This window comes from Chelonus insularis, unplaced genomic scaffold (genome assembly GCF_013357705.1).
Source record: "Chelonus insularis isolate UGA/USDA-ARS -01 unplaced genomic scaffold, ASM1335770v1 contig_17_pilon, whole genome shotgun sequence".
In the NCBI taxonomy this organism is placed as follows: Eukaryota; Metazoa; Arthropoda; class Insecta; order Hymenoptera; family Braconidae; genus Chelonus; species Chelonus insularis.
The window spans coordinates 1,987,056-2,009,268 of record NW_023276415.1 but is presented as its reverse complement, the minus strand read 5'-3'; the positions used below and the strand labels follow the sequence as shown (position 1 = coordinate 2,009,268).

The following is a 22,213-nucleotide window of genomic DNA, read 5'->3' as shown; positions in this document are numbered from 1 at the left end:
GGATTTTTGTGTTGATTAATAATATTTAGTGATTATTATGAGAAATTTTCAAGTCTATCCCTTCTTATTTCAGCTTTTTCATTAATTTCATATAATAAAATTCGATTATTATCAATGGTATTGAATTTGTTGATCTAATTACCAAACATTTAAGTATGTTAAAAAAAAATTTATGAGTTCAAGTCAGCATAATGAGTATAGGGATCCATACCACAGTTCTCAAAGTCCAACATGTTTAAATGGATAACCACTTCAAAAAAAATAAAAACTCCCTTATTTTATATTTATAAATATGACATAAAATATTATATTTATAATTTAAACTATATAACTTAGTGAGAAATGAATACGTGTCCATGAATTAATAACAATATTGAAATATCGTAATTGGAGTAATTTACTGTCTGAAAATAAATTAATTAATATTCACTGTTTTATAATCGTAAATTAGTGGATATACACTGTTTCCCAATAATTTTCATTGATTTATTTTTAGATAATATAAATATTTTTCGATATAATGAAACTTTGAATATATTCAGTAAATAACTAATAAATATGTATGAATAAAAATTTGAAGCCCGTCAACTTACAATCAGTTATTGACCAAAATTGTCAGTTGAAAAATGCTCTTAAAAATATGTATGAAATCGGTTCAGTTTAAAATAATAATTTGAATTTTAATCAAGAACAAGAATCCAATAAAGAGGAAAGTACAATAAATGAGAAGAGAAAAAAGAAGGTGAGAGAAAAAGGATTTATTTTTATCTTTTAGAGTGTATCCAATTAAAACCAACTAAAAAGTCCGCTGACACAGAAAGAGTAGATGTTTTATTGCAAAGTTTTTTCCAATAAAAAAGTCACAAACTATTTGAAACTATAAAAATTTTTGTTCATCAACAATTTTAATGTAGTATTTATCGAGAGTCTTAACTTTTAACAGATTAATTCAAAAAATAATTTAATCGAAACAAATAAAACTTCTACAGGATATTAAATTAATAGAGTCGATCGTCTTGGCAAAGAGATGAAGTAGTGTCTCTACTAAGACTCTCTGCGTGACTTCTTCCTATGTAGTCAGCTTACTTTCTTTGTCGACCAATCACACGAAGCAAATAGTCGTAATGCAAACGCGCGTAGAAAACTTTCAACATTTATCCTCTATTCCTCTTCTTGCACTTGCCAGGGCTCTATACAAATTTGGTTGGATCTGTATAAACATTGTGAGCAGTTTCTCTTCATGGAGATTTACGAAAACTTCTGTGCAGTCTGTCGAGACAAATTTCCATTTTCGTTCAATAATCTTGCTCAACTATTTCATATATGATGCAGTATTAAAGTAATATTTCAATTTATTATAATACTAAAATTTTATTGTTCCAGTGTATGAATTTTTAGAAAATAAAATATTTATTGAAACCATAAATGGTTAGAATTCCATACTAAAACATGTTACGATTAAAACATTTTTATTAGCATATTTATAGGCTGTTGACTATTTTGTTCTATAATAAAAATTTTTACCAGAAATCTTTGCCATAAATACTAAAGTAAAATATTATTTTATATTATTTATGACTTTTTAAAAAATTTATACTAGAATAGAAAATAAAATATTGTGGACTAAAATCGTCAGTAGCTATAAACTTTTTTATCAGAGTTTAAAAAAAGAAAAGTGTGATAAAATTTAACTAAAGCAATTTGTAAGTTCTCACATACTGGAGTAATTAATACCCAGCAGTGTAAACCAATGAAGCACAAGATCAAGACAATTCTTCAACCCCTCGAGCTGGTAGCCCCATTTCTACTACTGACTACTCACAATTATCTCTCTCAACAAGGAAACAAAGCACGGAATCGTATTTCGGAGCGTTTAGTCAACGTGGCACAAGACGATAAGAAAGTCCTCGCAGTTGGTAGTCACCCTCTGTCTACTGGGGGGTTGTCCGATAATACAACTACCCATTCAGTTCAATGCAGACACATTTTGTACTACATATCTATCTATGAACTCGGGCATATTGCAGCTGTAGTCTAAATGTGTCAGTGCACTCCGAACTTGACAGCAGGAAAGAGGACAGAGTATTAGAATAGCATACGCAACGACCCTACCTCTAAGGGTCGCTACCCTTATCTTTAACATACAGAATTCCAATCAAAGTCCGCCCATGAGGCCACACACTCACTCTCGTACCATACTCTCTCATCATCATGTCTCTCTACACCCTTCCATAGAGAATTACACTATATGACCACTACCAACATGCCTTGTGCTTGCCAGACTCAAGCAAACAGTTCCAAACGAGTTGTTCGTCACTAATGAATGGGGTTAATGAATGTCCCAAGCGTCAGAATGCTTGTGAAACTTAATCGAATGAAATCGAATGAGAATAGTCGAATATGGAATGTTGGAAAAAATAATATCTGAAAAATATTCCGAGACTGTCTAGGGAATTTAGTACTTTTTTCTCTCTTATCAACTCCATTTACATAAATTGATGGAATGTATTTTTCTACGGGCAAAAAATTTATGAATTTTCCAACAGATTGAAAAAGCGAAATTATCAACTCGGAAATGGAATTAACATGGTGACAATTGTTAGGAAAAGTTTTATCTGAAATTTAAATTAAAAAATAATTTATTATTGACAGAAATTCTACAGTGACTTTCTGGTGATAATTTAATTTTCATGAATGTCTATTCCTATGCAAATGATTACTTGCATATGGAATAATATAGCAACAAAAATAGAGTGTCAAATGAGACCATCATCGTTTCAAATAAATGTAAATGAGTTGTCATGTAAAGTTGTGATTATGTTTCGTATACGTTTAATTGTGACAAACGACCTAAGTGTTAAACAGAGAAGATATGTATTAAAGTTTCGTAATGGACTTTTAATGCAGTGTGCAAATAGATTTGCCGATCTCACTAAAGCATTTTTCCTTGATCAAGTCCCTCTACCTTCGAATAAATTTCCATAATATTGTGGCGGGAAAACGATCAACATTCGCTTGATGGTACAAAGCTTTATAGGATGTATATATTGGCAGGTATGATCATCTCAATGCATACTTTGTATGCATACAGAAATGATGTGCCGGCCGGTGTTGTTTGATGAGTCATGCGTTATTCGTAAACGTAATATCTGTGTACCTACTCGTATACACAGTTAGTTCGATCTGGAATTATTTCGAATTACGTACCAATGATATCAATCAATATTGAATGGTGTAGAAGAGAGAAAATGGTGAACAATTGAAGTGGTTGTAGTGTACACATGATGAAAATCATCAAATGGCATTTTGTGAGGAAAATACTCATGAGCAATAGTTCGCACCAACGAACTATAGAGCGTACGAGATAGTGTGGATTTTCATCGATTACTTTGTGCTTTTATCAGCTACATGAAATAAAATAAAATAAATATTTTTACAACTGAATCATGAATTGTACTCAAAAAATATGTTTGTAATGTATTTCTTTTTTGTCGAGAATTATTTATAATAAAATTTGTTCCAACGATACATAAAGTAAAAATAGTTTCTGCATGAAAAAATAATATGTATTTTTATTGAGACGGAAAAGAGGAAATAAAAAATATCAGTTGGTCAAAACATGAATGAAAGAGACGTTGAGATATTATCATATGCATAGAGGCGTAATGTTGCGTACAGTCATGGTTATAATATTCGGCATAAGCAGCTTGAAAGCGGTGGAGAACAGAAAACACAAACGCTTTGAATCTGAGAGATGAGAGGAGAGAAAACGCTCTTAACTTCGCCTCGGGGCGATTTTCTCAGCGAGGCGTGTGCGATTAAATGGCATTCCGTATAACGTCACTGGGGAAAACTTTGACGCGCGCTCGTTCGCACCGTCGGGCAAGGAGTGTACGACAGCACGCTTTGGCAAGACAGAAGAGAATGTACCCTATGTTCCCAATCCGTCGCTTTCTAGAAAATTCACTCGACCCTCGTTAATGCTACGTTGACGTTGAATCTTTCGAATAATAATCATGTATTATGCATTAATAGTAGTGAAATATTTACGTGAAATCTACATACCCGCAAACATTCTGTTTGTCTAAAAATTTAATGAGATTTTTTTTAGTTTTCGATCACAAATTATTTTAATTATTCGTTTTTTTCTTCATAAATGCAATTCAAAACATCTCATTAACTTAATCTGGTAAAAGAGATATTTCAGTGTTGAAAAATGGTTGACAGTTGCTGATTAAACCACTTTTCCCTTTTAGAATTTTTAAATATATGTGAGTAACTTATATAATGCATTTATCATTTAGAAATAACCAGCTTCTTACGATCTACAAAATGAAAAATAGTAGTAAAAACATGTAACTGATCTATCAAAGTTATTTAATAAAATATTTTTAATTTATATTCATGGAAGTGACTTTATCTGCTGAAAGAAATTTTTTTTTCAATAAATAATGGTGGAATGCTGTAGTAATATAAGGAAAAAATTAAATGAGAATATGAAGACAATGTATATTATAAATTGCACTTTTTTAGAGCTTTCATACACAGAAGCATGCAATTTCGTTAAATATGTAATTTTATTCTAAGCGTATTATGATAAAATATGTTCTAAAAATGTTTTGTGATCAACAACGAGTAGATGAGAGAAAAATAAGATAGAACGTTCGGGAGTCATACGATAAGTGTACTACTATTGCAATCTCTCATCAAATCAATTCTACACTTGAGCTTTCTCCTAAGTAAACAGACTAAAAGATAGACACCCTCTAGTGGATGTACAAATTGTTGAAATTAAATAAAGTGTAAATTGAAATATCATTGTTTATTTTTGTGTCATTACAGGATATTTTCAATTAAAAAAAAAAACTGTAAAAAATCCAATCCTTATTTCTATCTACTTTCCCTGTACAAATTTTCGTTTATAATTTCTGTCTAATAAAGGTAATCTCCCCTCACTTTCAATTATCCTCTTCGGGATTTCTTTCTGCCGGACATCTTCGGCTTATCGTTTTCTGAACTTCATGTGTGCATGATTCAGAGCGTATTTTATGAATGTTCTCACTATAGTGAACTTTGTGAGTGACCTTTCTATAACAAACGTGTTTCATCATTAGTTTTGTAACTATCTGATGTGCATTGCACCTCATTTTCTAAAAATTTACTTACTAGTAAAGTGATTATCATTCAAACTTAACACAATCCATTCACTCATACATCAATTTCCGACACTTACCATTCTTCAAAAATCGGCCAGGTACAAGAAAACTTTATTTACCTTGTTGCCCAGTAAAATAAATTTGATAAATAAAGTCCTTGAAAAACTATTCTTGCTTTTTTTGATTCTGAAAATTTACAACTGATCATTGATAATAAGATGTTCAATTAAAAACTCATTTGGATTGAAAATCATGTCCATCTGAACACACAAAGTTTTTGAAATATATAAATAATTAGATTTTTGCTGCATTATTAGACGAAGTCCTACTTCGTGAGGGTTGAGAATAGGATAAATAGACTAACAAATTGATCATTACGACTAACAACTTGACAATAGATCTAGACATTCTCCCTTCTAATTAAAGTAGTAATTAACAAGTTTGATTGTCATACATTATCAATTATTGCTTTTCTGTAAGAAAAAGCACTAGATAGAAAATGTGCATTAATTTGAATGATTAAATGATTTGTGCATCTTTTAGTGAATAATAATTTATTAGCTAGGGAATCCTACACTAATGAGTGGATACGTGTAATCCTTGTACAAAACATGAAGGGGAAGTATGTTAATGAATAAACATCTACCATAATTGAATGATTAAATCGACTGACACACAACAATGATACATGAAAAAAATTTTTTTGTACTTGTGAAAAACTGATTATTTATGAGTCCACGAAATGATATAATTAATGACAAAAACTTAACATTTACTTCAGAAGAAAAATACTTTTGCTCCTATGTTTCAAAATATGAGTTTGCTATTCTTTTACGTACGATTAGGATAAAAATTCTTCCTGTTTATAATAGAAAAGTTAAAGAAAAATGATTGAGTATAAAAACTAGTAGATAAATATTGATGGAGTACTAATATCATAAATGATAAATCAATATTTCCAATAATAATTCAATTTAATTTTTGTATAACAACTGCCTGTATAAAAAAATTTCGTTTCCTGAACGTTCCTGTCGTGGGACTATGGGAAACTTTTGGGGAATCTTTGGGGAACATTCTTTTTTTTTTGAATTTTTCCAATCTATTTCAAACGTTTATTAAACTTTATTTATTTGCAAAAAAATATACATAGTAAAATAAAAGAAGAAAAGAAAACGAAAATAAAAAAAACTATCAAAAGTAAACCGAAAAAAAAATTTTCAATTAAAAACTTTGAACAAAATAACTAAAATTTAAACTTTTTGCTTCGTTTGTTGTTGTTAATAATTATTTTTTTTATTCTAATAACATAACTTATTGTAAAATTTTCAATTATCAAAAAACATTTAGTTAAATTAATATGCAGAAAAATTTTATTATATATAATTTTTTTACAAGTAAAGTGCGTTTAGAGAACATTTGGATTAGAGAGAAAAAATGAAAAAAAAAAATTTCGTTTTTTAAAGATTTTTCATAGCCCCACGAGGGTAATATCGGGAAACGTTTGAGGAACGAAATTTTTTTATACGGGTGTTTCATTGATTGTATGTTTTTTATCTAATTAATAATAACTGAACGAGTGTAAAATCTAAAAAATTTCCTGTTGAAATTTTTTTCAGAATTACTCGGGCTTGAATTTGTAAAAAAGCTTTATTTAAGCTCTATTTCGTTCATCGGTGGAAAAATAATTTGAAATTTTGCTGGCATGCTACTGAAAAAAATTTTTTTACATGGGTCACTAATTTTTGTTTTAAAAATTAAAGGCTGGGTCTATTGTTTCCCTTTAACATTTAATTATAAAAAATATCTTCAATACAACTAGTACTGTCATAATATTACAGGATTTTTTGAGAACCTAGTAACTCTCATTTATCCAACAATTATCGGGGAAATGATAACAATACAACTTTTGAAACAGTCACATGAAAACAAAGCTATCTATGTTTGCATCAATTTAAAATCCTACAGAAATTCTGCAACTATGATTACGTAATAAATATACAAACAATAATTATATCACATTTGAGTGTTATATCATGAGTGTAATAATTAATAATTAAAAATTAACAAGCAGGAAATTACAATAGGGCAAATAACCACATAGGCAAACCACGAGAAGAGTGATTGTGTAGGAGATTCCAGGTGGTCATCAGCGAATTCTGCGGCTAATTATCGTGAGTTTCATAAATGTTCTCGAGTGTTATTGGCACGCAAGCGCAATCAGCTGCATCATCGTGCGAGAATACATGATGCGTGCTTGATTTTGAATCGATATTAATCATGGAACTTAATGATGCAGTTGATTGGTATGTGCCTTGTCATGTCTCGAGGACCTTGTTAGTTTCGCATCGCTGCTCGAATTCCCACCTTGCATTCCCATGTTTGTCAACGAAAACCACTTAATTGTTTCGTGCGACAACACTAATGAATTAAGACTATTTTTGCATTTCTCTGATTCTAATTTTTTAAATGACTTAATAATCATAGCTAAGAAAATTAAAAAATTTCTTGACGATTTTTGTACAATTTGTGATCAAGAATGATTGAATTCCATTGAATAAATATTATGTAATTTTGAAATTTTTCGAACAAAAAAATGTGAAAGCATGTTGGATTATCATTAAGACCATATCACGTTTGACAGGGCATGCTATGTTGCAGTATGTAATAAAATATCTCAATCAAAAACCACATAAGGCTTTTTATTATCATTCCTTAAACTTTTTTAGATCTTACCTCAGTACAAATAATTTTTTTAAATAACGAATTTTATACTTGAGAACATTTAACAACTTTCTAATTCTACCTTACCCTGATAGGATAGTTTGGTCAGGATCTTATGTTTCAAGTAGCTACATATCTGATAGCAGGCTTCTGATTTTCCTGACATAGTCTTACAACCTGCTCAGATTATCTTCTCAATATTGTCAATTTATTGTTCTTCAAATTTTTTCGCTTTCCGTTAAGTAGTTGATATGATATAAAATGAGAGTTGTAAACTTAATTAATTGTTATTATCGAAAATTTTAGATTTTTTATTATGAATATAATTGATGACGATAATAAGAAAAAAAAATAAATACAAAGTACTTAATTTTTTATGCAAATTTAAAAAAAAAATCTTTATTTTCCGAGAAAGGGCCAAATGTTTCTTTTAAATACACATTCTTTTGCATTTTAACGAAGTGTATTTATCCATTTTCGATCGATCTGCTTCATCAAAAAGATCAATTAAAAAAATATCGTTAGATGTTACACTCATTAATTAGGCTTGATTTTTAGAACGAATGAAACTGATGAAACTCGTGTTAATTGTCTTAAAAGTAAGTAAGAAAATAAAAAAAAAGGTTTCTTTTACGCTTGGAGAATTAAGCACAGTTGTCAATCGTCAATTTAATTTGTCTAGTCTTCTTGTACTTCCTTTCTTCTTGTTTTCCTCATCCTCTCGAGTTCTCTCATCGTCATGGAAGAGCAAGAATCCTTTTTCAATTTCAGAGTTACTTACACCTTAAAAGTATACAGCTCTGGTTCTTTTCTCGTTTGAATCGATGGCGATCGAGTAATGAGAAAAGTTTAAATAATTAATGAAACGTAGAGGGTTCCAACCGACTGTCCGACGCGCTAACTCTGATCGATATGAATGCCGTGTGGTCGTCCTTTTTGTATCGATCTCAAGAAGTCGATACCCTACTAGTAATTCTACAATATATAGGGAGAAAAACGAATATAAACTCCTACGTATGGTCACGAATATGATACATATACATATATCTTCATACATTTATACATAAAATAAAATTCAATCGAAAAATAAGCTTCTTGAAGAAAGAAACTTCTTAGATGTGAGAAATAATATTTTTAACTTTATAAAATTTATCAACTTTACGTAGTCTATTGAGCGATAGAAATGATGTAAATTTTCCTACAAATTTTTTATTGTATAGCTTTCATGAAAGCAATTTTCCGGTTGTAAAGGGAATCAACCATTTGAACATTTTTGCATCAATACTTTGTACTTAGCGAAAATATAACACAGAATTTTTATAAATAAAATTTTTGTAATAATCTAACAAATTTTATTCAATAATTGATATTCTATAAAACAAATTGTTCAATACTTTTTTGGCTCATTTAGTTCATTGATCTTTTAGTTAAAACTCATTACTCAAATTTGATATAAATAGTGCATTGCCTTTTACAAAAGTAAAAGGAGACTCGGTAAAACTATAAATAAAATTAGTAAATTTTTGGTAGAATTTCGCTTGGAATTAATTTTTTTCTAGATTAAATACAGTAGTTAGAAGAATATACAACTGTATAAAATTATTTATTAATTAGCTGTCATTGATTAGTCTTTTCACTGCAGTGCAAATCCCAGGATTTCACAAACGTGTTAAAATAACACGCGTAAAGTGTATTCAATGTAAAATGCCCATTAACAAACTATGCATGATTTGCAGACACTTTTTACACGTTTCATAGCGTGTGAAAGATCTATAGTTCGTTTACGGCATTTAACATTGAAGAGGCTTAGCGTTTTAAAAGTGTCTACAACTTGGATTTGCAGTGTGGACTGAACTTTTATTTGTGTAAACACTGTAAATTTGAGTGTTTTATTTTAAAACGTTAAATGTGTTTTAATATGATGTCACCCATTTGATTAACATTGTCTCGATTTTAAAACACTTCAAACGTTTTCAAATTGAGACAAATGTTAATCAAATATGTGACGTCATATTAAAACAAATTTAATGTTTTAAAATAAAACGATAAAATTTATAGTTAAAATGAGTGACATTTATACAATACTTTAACAATTAGTTTTTATGTTATTATATACAATATTCTTAAATAATTACTAATTAGTCGTGAAAAATATTTAAATTTGATATAGTCTATTAGTCCATCCGTGCTGAAAGTTCAATAAGTCTTCAATAGAGAAGTGACTTTTTCACAGAGGCATGAGGAAAATAACATCAAAAAATCATTTAGCTATGATTTATGATTTTACTCCAATGTTGCATAACTACAAAAATTTATCGGTTAATTGTAAAACGTATATTTCCGTAAAACTAAGAAAAAAGAAATAGTGATAACAATGACTTGTTATTAGACTAATTTTCCGGGAAAAGTAATTTATTGTAAAAGTTTGATTCAAAATTAGTTCTAGTCCAGATATAACAGTCAATAAATTCCATAAGATTAATAGGGAAACATTCGTTTGTAGATAAGACTTATGAAATATGAGTAAGATTTTCATTGGATGTAACAATGATAAATTTAATTTGACGTAGCACATAAGAAAATGTTAATAAATAATTCAATTCACTCAAATGATTAAATATATATGTATATATATATATATATATATATATTTTATAATGTTAAATTCTTTTAGATACCATGACAATCTATTTATTTGGAGATTTTTGATCCTCACTGAGAACTTCTTCTAATACTCATAATTTTTCAGTTATAAATAACTTCTAAATAATCTACTGATGATGATTAATTAAATAATGCATTTTTTATATGTTATTAATATTATTCTTAATTTGGCATTAATATTGTACTAAAAATAAAATACTAAGGATTGTCTGAAAATATTTGAAACTTGAATAATTATTAATTTCTACACACATTTTAGTACGCAGTCGAATTCCTCTTTTTTTTAGTCCCATAATTTTTATTATTAGAAAAATTGGCCAATGGTGTAAAAATTAGAGGAGTTTGACTGTACTATTTTCATTACTAATCAAATAGAATTAAACAATAATCAATTCAATTATTGAGTGAGGTTTTTTTATCAGAATGCTACTTGAAATATATGCTTTTCTCAGTAAAAATATTTGTTAACTGTATAAATTCGTCTTAAAAAAATTATCTACACAAAAAATATAATCCCAAGAATGAAAAAAAAATTTTCCGACATAAAAAGTATTATACAATATAAACCAGTTATAGACTCGGTATAAAATCATCCAAGTGAAAATTACAAACTTTACAAAGTTCATCGAGCGATAAAATTTATGCAAATTCTCTGTGACTTTGGAATTTTAACTAAATAAATTCAATATTTATTCACCTGATCACATCAAACTAATTGGTGAAAAGTGTAATATTACACAACCTCATTATTATCTTCATCTTAAAAAAAATCTTGCAAGTTTTTCTTTTAGAGATAACGAAAATTTTGTCATTGTTCTCAAAGAGAAGAAAAATGAGAAACAATTATTTTCCAATTGTTGAGCTGGTGGTAAAGTTAGGATTTGATAAAGTTAATTGATATCACTTTAATTAGGATTAAAGTTTTGTCCTGTGAGGATAAAACCGTGCAAGTTCCGGTGTCGAACTGTCCACGGTTTCATCGTCATGAGGGAGAAATGAAGCTAAAGGGGTTGCGGCAGGAGTGGGGAAAGAGAAAGGAAATCTAACAGGGCATCGCGTCTATTTTAATTAAATTCTGACTCTCGCAAACCGTAGCAGTGGTGTCGTTGTGCTTATCGGGCTTACGGGCATTGCTCGCACAATTGAAAATCCAGAATCGTTCGATAAATTAATACGACGCACGCTAGCATTTTTGTGCCCTCTCTTTTTCTTTTTCATTCTCTATTTCTCTTTTATCTGGGATGGTTTTTGATTGCGCCTCTTGTTGCCAGCTGGTTCACACTCGACCGCAACCTTTTACGCGCACGCCACGTGGACGTTCATACGGAAAAAAATGCAACTGTGCGTTTCCATCCCTGACGATTGCATTGTTGAGAGAATTCACTTTCAACGTGTCGAAATAAAATTTCCGCACTTTATTTTTTCTCATAATTTAATTAACAAAAAAATTTTCCAGTATTTATTAGACTAAAAAAAAATGCAAAAATACTTGTTTCAAATAGTTTTTAAAATTAAATTATTCACTCCGGAAAATGTAAATTTATGTGAAAAAAATAATACCTTATTTATTGTTTTTATTGTCTTATAAATATATTTTTCAATTCCATTGTTTAAGAAGTTGAGTAAAAAATCATGATAAATACATAGAATAAATAAAACCAACAAAGGTAGAATAAGCTTACTAATACTTGTTTATGAAATTTCATTATTTTAATGGTCCTGGCAGTTACTTTAAAATTACGACAAATGAAATAGACTGCAAGGAAACCTTATAAATCACCGTGGATTCAGACTGATAAGGTCTTGCAGTCATGACAAACCTGAGACTTGTGTGACTTGGACTCGAGTATACGAAGAGGGAAGTCACGTACGCACGATTTCCGGAAATTCGTCATTTATCCGTTCATCCCTCGAGCGAACCAGCCTCAAGAGACTCACGAGACGAGTGAAGGAGAGAAAAGGAGGGTAGTTAGACGATATATTGCGACGCCTGCGCCAAAATGCTTTCGTCTAAAACCGCACACGCTGGGCGACGTTTTAGTTGCGTCCCGACACTCACGTCGTCGACGACACATTTTAGTATCAACCCTCGATCTATTCAACCGTACTCCGAGTTCCACGTGATTTTTATTTAACTCCTTTTTCACTTGAATAAAAGTAATTCAATTTTCAAAAATAATATTCAATTAAAGTTTTTTTTGTCTTCCATGTGGATAAAGATATGACAGTGCGATGTTAAAATTGGAAATGGGAAGATCCCGAAAAAAATGAATCAGTGTGGACTAAATATAGACACTTTATTTTGTCATTCGATATTTTATTTCTCATATAGAAACCGATGCCCTCATGGCACATAAATATAAAATGTGGCGATAGTTCGATCCTTTATTGGATCAAAGAACGATGTGACAAAATGCAGTGCCGGATACCCGTGAAATTTCTTCATCTCTGCAGTTTACTTTTTCTTGTTCTTATTGGGTACTGTGACGGCTACCTAAACATATTCATCAGTCAGTCACAAGTAATGAAGCTGATGGGTAAGTTTTCTCTCCATCTATCCATTCCCCATAGTATAAAGTTTTTTAAACCTCATTCAAAGTTTACCACTACGCAGCCATACATACATAATTTAGAATTTAAAAGAGGGAAAGTATCATAGACGTTCCTTTTTTTTAGAAAAAACTTTTGGCAATGACTCAAGAATTTTTTCCAATGAAAATAACAATAAATTTAATGGTCCATAAATATATTTAACGATTTGTCGTGTAATAATAATAGTAGATAATTGCAAAATTGAATAAATCTTATTTTATTGGAAATAATTCAAATAAATCGTCAAATCCAATTATTCTTTTTTATTAATTATATCATTATATTCACAGTCAGAAGATTGATTTTACAATTTTATCACTGGAAAATAACGATAATGAATTTATCCCTAGGCAATCCCTGGGCTCGTTTAACTACAGAATTTTTGTTTGTTCATCAACTCGTTTACTTTATCAATTTGTCCATCCAAAAGGTCAATTCACATCGCGTTACCTTGATAAAAAAAAGACAGTAAACTTTTACATAAAAATATAATAAATTGAGGAAAAAATGGCAATAGTATTCAAACGAATGCGAAATACTCATTCTTTGATGTTAATAAATGAATTAGATTTTTTCTTTCTTTGTTGAATCATAGTATTATTTCTTTATTTCTCCACAAAGAATGAAGAACTTGAAGATTATTCTTTTTTTTAAAGCTTTCGCAATTGTAATTCAACAGCTCTCACTCTTCTTATAAATTTTCTTTTATATTACGATGAAATCCATTAGAAATGATGAGCGAATATGTGATGTTGAAAAAAGTAAAACGATTTCACGTTCCATTTCCAATAACACTTTGGTATCTACGCGCGCGAAAACTTTATTTTCAATATTGCGAGTAAATGTGCATCAGTTTCTGTTTCCGCCACGCTTCAGAATTTTTTTTATTCATCACACAATTATTTTATCTCGAGTTACGTTTTATTTCCGCCGAGATAGATTTCATAATCAAATTTCCTATTTTTTATTTAAATAATTCATTTTAATTAAAAAACTTTTTTTGTTGTTTTGTCAGGTTTCTCATAATAAAATTTTAATTGAAATCAAGTTTTACTACTGATAAAAAATCTCATTTACCAAAGTTTATTTTAATTTTATCTCTTTTTCATACCATAATATATTTTCACTAAATGACATTTTTTTTAGTGATGGAAAAAATGTAATCGGAAGCTTTTATTTTTTTCAACTCTTTTCATTGCAGTGGATTTAAGAGCAGATGAATTTATTTTAGCATGAGAGGTATTAAATTTCATTGATTACAAGTTAATGCTGAAATGATTATAAACGACTTTAAGCTGGTAGTTTGCTGCCGGAAGGAAAGTAGAATAGAGCAATCCAAGTAGAGTATACATAAGAGTAGTCGGACGAAACGTGTCTATTACTTTATGAGACCATGAATCATAGCTCGCTACAGTAAATATGAGCACATAGGGCGGAGACTTCAGCGTTGAGAGAGCTATTCATTAAATGAAAACAAAATAACGTTATTGAAATTGTATGTGGTCTGACACACCCTCCTCAAGCTCATCTTAGTGGTTGTGTCTTATAAACGACCGTAAATATATCACTCGCGAATTTTATCCATCACATTAATGAAATATTTCGTTTTATGAAAAAGATACCTTACTCGAGTATATTTTTAGACGATATTCCAAAAACCAAGTTACGAATGTATCATTTGAACTATAAGAAACACTCGTTCTCATACGAGTCTGAGAATATCTGCAGAAATGGCTAAAATGAGTAGTTTTTTCTACGTCATCTTTAGCTGATTAAACTTCAGTCAACTTATATTGCTCGCAGATTTATCTTTTATATTTAAATTTAAATCGAATGATACTTAAAATGAGAAAAAGAGCTATTAACTATTGTTGTTTGGTCTCAGCTTGAACTTTTTGAAACATTATTTTATCTTATATTTATATTAAATAATAAGACCAATATTAGTCTTATCAGATAATTAGTAAAACACTGCTTTGGGGCCAATACTAACAACTATTTATTAGTCACATTTTAACTGCCCTAGAGATGATGACTAGCACGCCAACCTTGGTCCATATACCACCAACCAACCACATTCTCTTAATATAAAATGAATCAGTATATACACCCTATTTTGCAATGATTTGGACTGTTTTATTTTTAGAGTACTTTCGTACATGGGCGATGCTTTGCTTTAGGAGGTTTCATCGAACCTATTAAAGAGTAGAAAGCCACTCAATTTCCGGATTGGATGGAACAAAGAGAAGTTCAGGGGATGAGATGAAATTTGAAACGAGAGAGAAAAGTTTTCTTCAACTTCAACCGTATCGTGTCTCTCACACGCGCGACCATCGTCAATCCCTGAAGGAAAAGAACTGGAGAATATGACCATTTTTTTTAGTTCTAGTACTTTTTTCGTCTCTCCAAATCGTTGTAGCTCGTTCAAAGTGTCACTCGACAGAGATTGCACGGTCTGATAATATTTCTTCATTGTCATCTCCGGGAAAATTCTTATAATGAGCTTTTATTTGCTAAAGTTCACTATTTTGATCATTTCTGATTAGTTTTTTAGTACTATACGTTCATTTTACCTTTGTTAATTAAGTTTTATAGAGATTTCGTGAAACTTAAATCATAAATTGAGTTAACAATATTACTGAAAAAAAAACATTCTAGTAACTTGTAGTAGCTCTTTACTTTTTTTAAATTTTTGTCATTGTTAAAAGTTTCAAATACTCAATTTAATTATATGGGCAATGTTATGAGCTTTTTTTATAAACTTAAAATCATTATTATGTAAATAAAATATTTTTGGCACGTTGTAAAGGATCTAAAAAATTTCCTATCATGTGTTAATGTCCCATTTAACATCCAATGGCTGAGTTTTTTTTGTGACAATAAAGAACTCAACTATATAAATCTAACCATTTCGATTCCTTTTTGCACAGAAGTTTTTTTTTAGCAATTGATGTACGATTATTGTTCAGAAGTTATCATTCTTCTGAATCGGAAATGAGTTTTTTTCAATGCAGTAGTTTGTAACTCAGTTATATATGATAGCAGGAAAAGTTTTTAAAAAAAAAGCAGCCATCTGAATATTTTATTCAGATACTTATTATATAATTCTTTTATTTAAAATAATAGTGTAGGGTAGAATAAACAGACCAAAAGATGAGTACTATTTGGATGATGTACCAATTGTTTGAATTATAAAAATATAAAGATTAATATACAGTATAATATTTTTTAAATTTTCAACTAAAATGTAATTCATTCGAAAAATGCAACAGTTTTTTTAATACAAATTTATTTCATATGTAGAGTAATTTCCCAACAATAACAAATAAAATTTAATTGGAAGGGACAATGTTGTTTGAAGATTTCGAAAGTATGAAGCTAATTTGTGGTTTTATGGACAATATTTAACTTCAATAAACAATTTACAGAATTCCCCACATTTCTGGAATTTTATATCTAATGCAATTTATGTGTCTCATTCTAATTCATATAAATTTTGAGTAATGCTTTTACCCTAATAATGTTTATGAATTTTAACCAAGAATGATACTGTGAAATATATGGCACAGTCATGGTAAAATCTCAAATAACAAATGGAAAACGAAAAATTATATCCTAAGATGTATTTGACATCAAGGTGACTACTTTGTCAACCATCCACGTAGCCCCTAGTTTAATTTTTAAGGGTTCATTCTGAAAAACGCGCGTCTTGTTACTAAAGTCCAGGTCGAAATCACAAAGACCGAGTTTCAGATCTCAAAGTCTCTCGGAAGTCACTTAACTTAGATTGCACTAGCAGAATGACTTTACTTCCATGGAAAGTTCTTTCTTCATGGATCGTGAGTCTCGCCGACATAGAACGGAACCACGTAACTCAGCAACCGAGAGTGAAAAAAAAGTCAGAAGCTCCTGCAATGTGCTGCAATGTAAATAATATCGGTAGTACAAGATGTCGTTGAAAATGACTCTCGAGAAAAAATTGCTTCTTTTCAAAAGATTAATTGAAAGTATTCAGATTCAGAAAAGAAACTGTGACTGGCTGCAGACTTTTTCCTGCTTCAACATAATGACACAACGTTATTTTCAATTTGCATTATAAAGTCATAAAATACATTTTACTGCATTAAATAAAATAGAAAAATATTTGACTTTTTCTCAAGCTTTCTTTATTTATTGCAATATTTATTTTACTGAAATGAACTTTATGAACCAAAAAACAAATAGTTTACAATGGTGCTAATATTGAATAAATTAATAAAAATTATAATAATCGGAGTTCTAAAATATTTTTATCGTGGCATTCTTCGAAAGTCAATAAATACATCAATATTACTGATAAAAAACATTTAATAATTAATAATTTATATATTGTTATGTCGTAATTATAGTAGAAGAAAAAATCGTACGTGAAAAAATGTTTTGAAAATTTTATCAACAATAATGATGATTATAATATCACTATAACTATGATGAGAGATCGAATAATTCGTTAATGATACAATAATTATTAGATAATAGAACTCTGCGTTAAAGCTAGCATTAAGAAGCGCAAATGTCAAGGAACTGGTTGATAAATGATGTTAAACATAAAAAAATATAATAATAATAAAAGGAGAAAAAATTAATTAGTAGTCATTTAAGTATGTTGTAGTTACGTGTAAATTGACGTTTGTGTAATTTATTTCTTTCATACAGTGCGAAACTCATTCCCATTGAGTGTTGGCACTTTGGGAACAGAACTGAATTGCTTTTTCATTTGCTTCTGGGGATCATTGGATCCACATGACACTATTTACTCTGTCTGGACTGTGTTACAGGGTTCAAAAGCAAAACTCTGATCTACTACGGTGGAGCTTGGAATGAGTTGTCGACAGATAAAAAGTGACTAAAGCTATAATGAACCCTTAAAATTCCCCAGAGCTTTATCAGTTTTCAGAAAAATAAATGTCTAGTGAAAAATAAACTAATTAAAGTCAACTACATGAAATTTTTCTCTCTGAATTTTAGGTAGAGATTTTTTTGATTTGTCAGGTTTTGCTTTGTCTAAATATTTGCATTTAAATAATATCATAAAACTGTGATGAATTATATGAACGTTACAATGGTCTTTATGACAATTCAGTGACGAATATGGTGATCAATTTATTATCATGGATTATGTAGGAAAGTCATGGAACATAACTCAATGGTGAAGCAGACAACCAACTGAATATGTAGAGTACAGAACATACATATAGATAGGCAAGCGGGATAGTAGATAGGCACGAGGCTTGGACAAATGTCCAGGAGGCCATAAACCACGCTGGTTTACGTTATCACTCGACCGGATCTCCCTAGTCGACGGACTACTGCAATTTGGCTAACTCGCCACCTCCAACCTGTGTTTGTCTGAAAATTGATGTTCTCTCATGCTAGTTTAAAGCACAAATTTTAAATAAAATTCCTTTTTTAATTATAATAATGAATATTCTCTTTTATTCAACACCTAACAAAAAATTTGAGTGACAGTTGGATGAAAAATTAAAGCAGATCTCATTAAGAGAGTTAATTTTTCAATTACTCAGAAAAATTTATTTCAATTTTACATTCAGCTTAATTCAACTTTTATTACATGCTCATAATAATTTTGCACTTATTTAAATTTTTCTTGACGGAAATCTTGAAGAAGATGAAATGCTTCAAGAAATGATAACATTTCATTGTTTTTTATATTTCTTTATTTTTTATATACTTCTTTAAGGTATTACGAAGGAGCAAAAGCTAAGAGTTATAGTGTAAGCAGAGTATTCAAAAGCTCGTTAATTATTCATTCGGCTTTGGAACCCAGTAAAATGGGGGTAAATAATAAATGTCTCCATCGTAAGCTTTTCTTTTCCCCCGGAAACTTTGCGAAGTCGAGAGAAGGTCGAGATGCTTGTTGTTGTTGTATTTCATTACTTCTTGACTTTTTCCTTCATTTTTACTTTTTCCTCACTGCCGAAAAGTTTTAACGCGATTTCGAAACATAACGTATTTCATGATTTATTTTACAAATTAATAAGTAGTTCCAAGCTGCAGATGAGTAGGAAATATTTGTTCGTACAAATCGTCGAGCAGGTTGTAGGGGAGTTGATTCGCGTTAGTGCCCATCATGGCATATCAATTATCGATCGCTTGAACGCTTCGTGAAAGCGATTCGACAGCAGACGCAACGATTGCACTAACTACTCTCGTTTGCCGGGGGAAATTGATATACGAAACGAGTAGTGAGTCTGACGCTGACATGTTTCATCATATAGGCAGCTTACATCCACTCCAAGGGAATTTGTTGTTTAATTGGAAAGATAAAATACAATGTTACACTACATGAATAATTGTGTTCATGATAAATTCAGGTGCTTTCAGCAGTCTCATCCGTTCAAATTTCTAGCGATTGGGTTGAAATTTTTTTTTCATAGAAAATTCTCTTGGAACCTGAATGATGAATGGGGCTGTTGAGTTCTGTTCAATGCTTTAATACATTTTTGACACTATGTTTTACAATTCCCTCATGTATTTATGGAGAGCAACTTATTTTCACCTATAAATTTATATATGGGGTCAAAAAATTTAAATATATTTTTTGCTTTTTTAAATTAATTTTTTTTCGATTGTTTAAATAATTGCACACTCGTGAGTATTAGCACTTTAATTCTTATATCATTTTGACAATAAGATTCTACTTCTCACATTCTTGGTTCCATAAGAATCAGGCTCCTTCGTCTTATCATCTCGAAACTAGAAAAATGAGGTAAATTTTTGCCAAAAAATATACTTAACCTCAAAAACAACAATTAATGTACAGAAACTTACTTATTGTATAAATAGAAATAATTTTGTCATTTGTTATTTTTACTTATATTGATTTGAGTAAAATTGTCATACACACTGTAAAACATTTTAATGAAGATGATTTAATCAATACATACATGAGTTCTTTTGATGTAACTATGAATAATGAAGGGATCAAAAATATAGGTATGTGAGTTTAAAAAAAATTAACAAATGAAAGCTTCATTTAGACCTGAATATACAAGATATCCTTTAGCTAGTCTAATTGAGTGCTATGTCAAATATCATAAAAAGTATATCAGTAGATCTTATGTCCCTCCTTCGATGCTTTATTCAATCTGATATTAATACTGTCATTTTTACTTCAACAATTAATATGTTTAATCAATCATCACAAATTTTCTCAGTACAAAGAATAATAAAGAAGCGATAATTTTTTTTTTAAATATGATGCCATAAAAACTTTGTCAATAGTATTTCAGATATTCATCCTTGAATTAACATTGTCTCATAGAAAACAGCTTTTAACATTAATTATTTTTAAACTGAATAATAAATACTTATTTACATTAGTAACTTTTTTTTACTATTCCTTTATAAATATTGGTACATGCAGAGAAATGTATAGTAAACATTACTCGAAATTTTATGGTAATTTAGTGACAGCGCAGAGTGAAGGTCAAAATTACTATATACATTGTAAAAATTACTGTGCACATTAATAAATTAACAGACTGCATAGTTATTTTTACTCCAATTTTATCCCAAAAATTACTGTGCAGTTCAATAATTTTAACAATGTGCACAGTAATTTTTACAGTGTGTATAGTAATTTTGACCTTCACTCTGCGCTGTCACCAAATTACCATAAAATTTCGAGTAATTTTTACTATACATTTCTCTGCGTGTAATTGTTTAGTTTAGGTTCCCTATGTCCTTCCTTGAAATTTTAGTATGTTGTACTTTTTTTATGTTGAACGAAAATAAATACATATGTTGGGCGCGGAAAACATATCTTCACATAGCTTTGAAAGCTTCAAAAATGTATACTATCTTAAATAGTTCGTATTTGGCAAATATTTGATGTTGAAGAGGTTTGAGGGTAAAGTAGTGGGAAGGTCAAAATGAAAGCAATGCATTTCTTATGGGAGAAGTTTTTTTTTAGTTTTAGTGATTAATTTTCTATTTTTTTGTAAATAACAATATAGAATATTATTTATTTGCCTTTTTCACATGTGACATGCATTTTTTTGCCCACAAATGGAGCAAAGCCTCCTATTTTAACTGGACTATAATGACATAAATTAATTTCTAACATCGATAAGTTATTCACTGGTACAAATAGTCAGAAATTGATATTGTGTGATCATATTCGCTTTAATTTTTCAACTGCTGAATATTTCTAAATTTTTGACCAAGCAAATCTAGAAACATATAATAACAGACAAATGTAAACAAAGAAATCGATGTTCTGCAAATTCGTACGCAATGATGTCATTATTATCGGACAAAGTGCTACCGAAACCAAATTTAATGCACGTTATTGTCTGAATTAAACTAAATTTAACAATCACTCAAATGTTTTCCTAATTTATTAAATTGATAAGTATATTTTTTTTCTCAGTAATTTCAAGTACCTAAATTCTTATCAATATCTATTAATTCTTAAACTAAATGTAAAACGATGTGAGAGTGAAAATGTGTTAACGAAAAAGCCCAATATCAAATGAAATGAGAATATAGCGTATTTAATTAAAATATCGATTCATTCTTACTTAGTTGTTCTTTGAAGATTGTTACAAATTGATTCAATCTAATCAATATAAATAACCGTATACATAAGATTTCATAAATTAAATTATCCCAATACGAAACTCAATTGATTTGAATCAAGAAGCCAAAAGGACGTTTTATACCCATTTTCTCCTTCTAAGGGTTACCCTTGTTTTCTTCTTACTAAATAAAGGTAAAGTTTTTCCTCCATATAATGTGAAAGACTACATTCTATTAAGTCTAGAGAAATTCTTTAGAAAATTACAAGAATGCAATAACTTATGTATTTATTAAAAATATAAAACCACTCACTATAATGAAGCAATGAAATTAATAATCAAGTGACAAGTTTTAAAAAAAAAATTTTCATTATAATAAAAGAAAACAACAGAAAAACCAAATGTATTTTATTTTTTATTACATGTGTACAAGGTAAAATCGTTGAAGCTGAATAACAGAAAATAGGATATGGATTATACTGTCGGTTTGCCTCACTT

At 29.6% G+C, this 22,213-nt stretch overlaps 1 protein-coding gene across 1 annotated transcript in view; it reads left to right on the top strand.

Moving 5' to 3' along the window:
• Positions 1–12,601: 12,601 nt before the first annotated feature.
• Drl-2 (Derailed 2) overlaps positions 12,602–22,213 on the top strand; it is a 93,813-nt gene continuing 84,201 nt past the window's right edge. Inside the window, exon 1 of the mRNA XM_035078924.1 lies at positions 12,602–13,078. Within this exon, the coding sequence (XP_034934815.1) occupies positions 12,880–13,078 (199 nt within the window). The 5' untranslated portion in view covers positions 12,602–12,879. The remainder of the gene's footprint in view (positions 13,079–22,213) is intronic.